Source organism: Miscanthus floridulus, chromosome 6 (genome assembly GCF_019320115.1).
Source record: "Miscanthus floridulus cultivar M001 chromosome 6, ASM1932011v1, whole genome shotgun sequence".
Lineage (NCBI taxonomy): Eukaryota > Viridiplantae > Streptophyta > Magnoliopsida > Poales > Poaceae > Miscanthus > Miscanthus floridulus.
Genome location: NC_089585.1, coordinates 104,351,793 through 104,356,601, shown reverse-complemented (window position 1 = coordinate 104,356,601; position 4,809 = coordinate 104,351,793). Strand labels below are relative to the sequence as shown.

Sequence of the window (4,809 nt, the reverse complement as noted above, 5' to 3'; positions counted from 1 at the left end):
CACATTTTTAAACAACATAAAAGATCAAGACCCTCCAACTTTTTGTTCCAAATAGCAAGAGGCTCGGGGGCTACACTCAGTGAGTGCCCTTTTTCTTTGAAAAAGCGCACATCGCCAAAAGACTTCCTCAACGCAGACCACTCCAAGACATTACGACAAAAAGAACCCGGAACGAGCCATATTTGAGTTCTTTTCGATAAAAATGCAACGAACAATCAGAGCAACTTCAAGATAAGATCCTCCAGCTCCTTGTTCCAAATAGCAAGAGGCTCGAGGGCTACAACCAGATGGATGTACTTTTTCTTCAGAAAGCACTCACCACTCGAAGATCCCAAGAAGCGCTACAAGGTTTCACTCCAGAAAGCACTCGGATGACATTTTGTTCCTACTCAACGAGACTTGAAGGAGCAAAGCGAGACTTTTAGAGCTCAACCATGAAGTGCTCGGGGGCTTGTCGATGTGGGACCCACAGGATACCCCACCAGGGAGAGAGAAGATCTAATCCAACTAGGATTCTTCCTATGTAATCTTAGTAGTAGAACTATTAAGTAATCCTACTAGGAAATCTCATTGTAAACCGACTAGGACTCTGGCTTCCTGACTATATAAAGGAGGGCAGGGATCCTAAGAGAAGACAACAATTGTACAACACAACACAACACATCACAATCAATCCAACACAAAGGCTAACGCTGACTGGATGTAAGGTTATTACTCGATCTACGATCGAGGGCCTAAACTAGGATAAATCGACTGTCTCTTGCGTTAACCATCGAGTTCAGCATACGCCGAAGCCCGAACATACTGCCCTGGGTACCCCCGTGGTAGGCTATCGGTGGTGAAACATCGACAATGACCTCGATACCATAGACCATGAAGAAAGGTGTGTAGCCGGTGGCCAAGCTAGGAGTTGTCCTTAGGCTCCAAAGCACCATACGGAGCTCGGCGAACCAGCATGCGCCGAACTTGTTCAGCCGGTTGAAGATCCTGGGCTTAAGGCACTGTAGGAGCACGCCGTTTGCGCACTTGACCTGCCCGTTCGTGCAGAGGTGTGCGACGGTAGCCCAATCAACTCAGATGTGTTGTTCATCGTAGAATCGAATGAATTTCTTACTGGTGAACTATGTGCCATTGTCTATAATGATAGAGTTTGGTACTGCAAAGCAATGGATGATATCAAGGAAGAATAGCATAACCTGCACGGATTTGATTGCAGAGATTGGCCATGCTTCGATCCATTTTGTGAACTTGTCTGTGGTGACAAGTAGGTGGATGTAGCCCCTGGGCGCCTTTTTGAGAGGCCTAACTAGATCGAGCCCCCAGAACATGAAGGGCCACGTGATGGGGATCATCTAGAGTGCCTGGGCTGGGAGGTGAGTTTGTCGAGCGTAGTACTGACACTCTTCGTAGGTGCATATGATTTGCTTGGCGTCGGCTACTATAGTGGGCCAGTAGAAGCCCTGGTGGAATGCATTCCCAACCAAGGTTCTAGGCATGGTGTGGTGACCGTAGACCCCACCGTGGATGTCGCCTAGCAGAAGCTTCCCTTGTTTGGCGAGGATACAGAGCTGTAAGATCCTGGTGTGGCTCCATTTGTAGAGTTCGCCTTCTACAAGAACGAAGGACTTGGTGTGATGTGCGAGTCATCGAGCTTCCATCTTATCCATCGATAGCGTGTCACGGAGGAGGTAGTCGAGGTAGAGTGTTCTCCAGTCATCTAGAGGGACGGACTCTATCACTGGATCCTCTTCAAGCTCCATGACATCGGGGCCAAGCAGAGCCATCGGTTGGTTAGCCCCTAGGGCTAGATTAGATGGGCCATCGTTGGCTTGCTCTGACCCTTCGTAGCACACTGAGGGTGTGTGTTGGTCACTGGTGAAGACGCCCATCAGCAATGGTTCTCGACCAAACACTGCTTTTGCAAGTGCATCGGCCACCTCGTTGAGGCGCCATGGGATGTGATTGAGTTCGAGGCCGTCGAATCTATCCTCTAGCCATCAGACCTCTTGGCAGTACGTAGCCATCTTGGCGTCATGGTAGCTCAACTCCTTCATGACTTGGTTAACGATTAGCTGGGAGTCACCCTGAATGTCGAGGCGTCGGATGCCCAACTCGATGGTGATTCATAGGCTGTTGATGAGTGCTTCATACTCGGCCACATTATTTGATGAGGGGAAATGGAGACAAACCATGTACCTCATGCAGACCTCGAGGGGTGATACGAAGACTAGCCCCGCACCAACACCCTTCTTCATCAGCGACCCATCGAAGTACATCGTCCAGTACTCTTGATCAACGATCGCTGGTGGTGTTTGGACCTCAGTCCATTCCGTGATGAAGTCAGCCAACACCTAGGACTTGATCGTCGTTCAGGAGGCATATGTGATGCTTTGATCCATCAGCTCGAGTGCCCACTTTGTGGTTCTTCCCATGGTGTCCTGGCTCTGGACGACCTCATAGAGGGGGAATGACATCATGACCGTCACAGGGTGTGACTCGAAGTAGTGATGTAGCTTCCTATTGGTGATGAGGATGGTGTATAGGAGCTTCTAGATCTAGGAGTAGTGGGTCTTGGAGTCAGATAGTACCTCACTGATGAAGTACACAGGGCGCTGCACCTTAAGCGCATGCCCCTCTTCCTCCCGCTCCACTACCAGGGCGGCACTGACTACTTGCATGGTGGCCGCTATGTATAGCAGGAGGGGTTCTCCCTTGCTTGGAGGAACTAGGATCAGAGGCCTTGTTAGAAGCAGTTTGACCAGGTCAAGTGCCTCCTAGGCCTTGGACATCCACTCAAAGTGGTTGGCTTTCTTTAAGAGTCGATAAATGGGGAGGCCTCGTTCGCCGAGGTGCGAGATGAATCGGCTAAGGGCGGTGAAGCACCCCGTGATTTGCTAAACCCCCTTTATGTCGTAAATTGGGCCCATCCTCATGATGGCCGAAATCTTCTCCGAGTTGGCTTCGATGCCGCGCTCGGAGATGATGAAGTCGAGCAGCATGCCCCTCGGGACCCCAAAAACACATTTTTTGAGGTTGAGTTTGATGCTATTTGCTTGGAGTTTCGCAAAGGTTTGCTCTAGATCAGCGACAAGGTGATCGGTCCATTTGGACTTAACTATGATGTCGTCGATGTAGGCCTCAACAGTCCGCCCAATGAGGTCCCCGAAGCATCTGAGCATACAGCGCTGGTATGAAGCTCTAGTGTTTTTTAGACCGAACGGCATTGAGACATAGCTGTATGATCCGAGGGGGTGATGAAAGATGTCACGAGCTGGTCGAATTCTTTCATCGTGATTTGATGGTAGTCGGAGTACGCTTCAAGGTGGCAGAGGGTTTTCACCCCGCGGTAGAGTCGACTATTTGGTCTATGCGTGGTAAAGGAAACGAATCCTTTGGGCATGCTTTGTTGAGACCCATATAGTCAACACACATCCTCCATTTCCCACTCTTCTTTCATACAAGAACGGGATTAGCTAACCACTCTAGGTGGTGTACTTCCCTGATGAATCCGACGGCCGATAGTTTTGCTATCTCTTCATCGATGGCCCTACGCTTTTCCTCATCGAAGCGACGTAGATGTTGCTTCATCGGCTTGGAGCCTAGATGGATTTTCAAGGTATGCTCGGTGACCTCTGCTGGAATGCCTGGCATATCCAAGGGTTTCCACCCAAAGATGTCTTTGTTATCACGGAGGAAGTGAACGAGCATGCTTTCTTATTCAAAGGAGAGCGTGGTACCAATGCGTACCATTTTACCCTCGGAGCTATTGAGATATCTAAGGACCTCCTTGGAGCCCTCTGCCAATTAGAATGACCTGGTTGACTTCTTCACATCGGGCGCTTCTCCGGCGACCTCCATCCTGAGGGCGGTGAGTTCCCCAGAGGCAACGATTGCCGTGGCATGGCCACAGCATTTGACCTCGCACTTGTAGGTGCGCTGGAAGGAGGTGTTGATAGTGATGACCCCATGGGGGCCCAACATCTTCAACTTGAGGTACGTATAGTTGGGGATGGCCATAAACTTCGTGTAGCATGGACGTCCCAGGATGGCATGGAAGGTTCCGGGGATCCCCACCTTCTTAAAGGTGAGGGTCTCAGTCCTGTAATTGAACCAATCCCCAAAGGTAATGGGCAAATCAATCTGCCCGAGTTGCATGGCTTGCTTCTCGGGCATGATGTTGTGGAAGGGTGCTCGGACTAGGCGGAGGTGTGTGCAGTCGACGCCCATCACGTCGAGCATCTTTGCGTATATGATGTTGAGGCCGCTTCCTCTATCCATCAGTACTTTGGTGAGGCGCTTTAGGCCGATGATTGGTCGACCACAAGCAGATATCTTCTAGGTGTGGGATGACATCCAAATGGTCAGTCCGATTGAAGGTTATGGTGGACCCTGAGCACCAGAGGAAGGGAAGTGTGGCCGGTTGGGCCATGTAGACTTGGCGGCGTGTGACCTTCTAATGACGTTTGGAGTCATAGGCCATTGATCCTCTAAAGATCATGAGGCTGCCGTCTAGCATTGGAAAGCCATAGTCCTTCTCCTTGGTGTTGTCCGTAGTGGGGGCAGGTTCCTTCCCCTGCTCCCCTTTGTTGGAGCTTCTAGATAAGAACTTCCATATAAGGCTATAGTCCTTGAGTAGATGCTTTGCAGGAAAGGCGTGGTTCAGGCACGACCCCTCGAGCATTTTTTTGAAGTGGTTCAGAGTGCCCTCTATGGGTTTCCAACCACCCTTGCGGTCAGCAGCAGCCACGAGCGAGTCCTTGTGTTGTTGCTTCTTATTCTTTCTTTTGGTGGAACGATTGGAGGTGCCTT

At 50.3% G+C, this 4,809-nt stretch overlaps 1 protein-coding gene across 1 annotated transcript; it reads right to left on the bottom strand.

Moving 5' to 3' along the window:
• Positions 1-3,804: 3,804 nt before the first annotated feature.
• Positions 3,805-4,239, bottom strand: LOC136460959 (uncharacterized). The gene has a single exon (XM_066460468.1). The coding sequence runs from the start codon at positions 4,237-4,239 to the stop codon at positions 3,805-3,807; it is 435 nt and encodes a 144-aa protein (XP_066316565.1).
• Positions 4,240-4,809: the final 570 nt, after the last annotated feature.

Bases quoted from the DNA above. Each gene is read 5' to 3' on its own strand.
- LOC136460959 (XM_066460468.1), bottom strand. From the start codon at position 4,239: ATGCTCGACGTGATGGGCGTCGACTGCACACACCTCCGCCTAGTCCGA.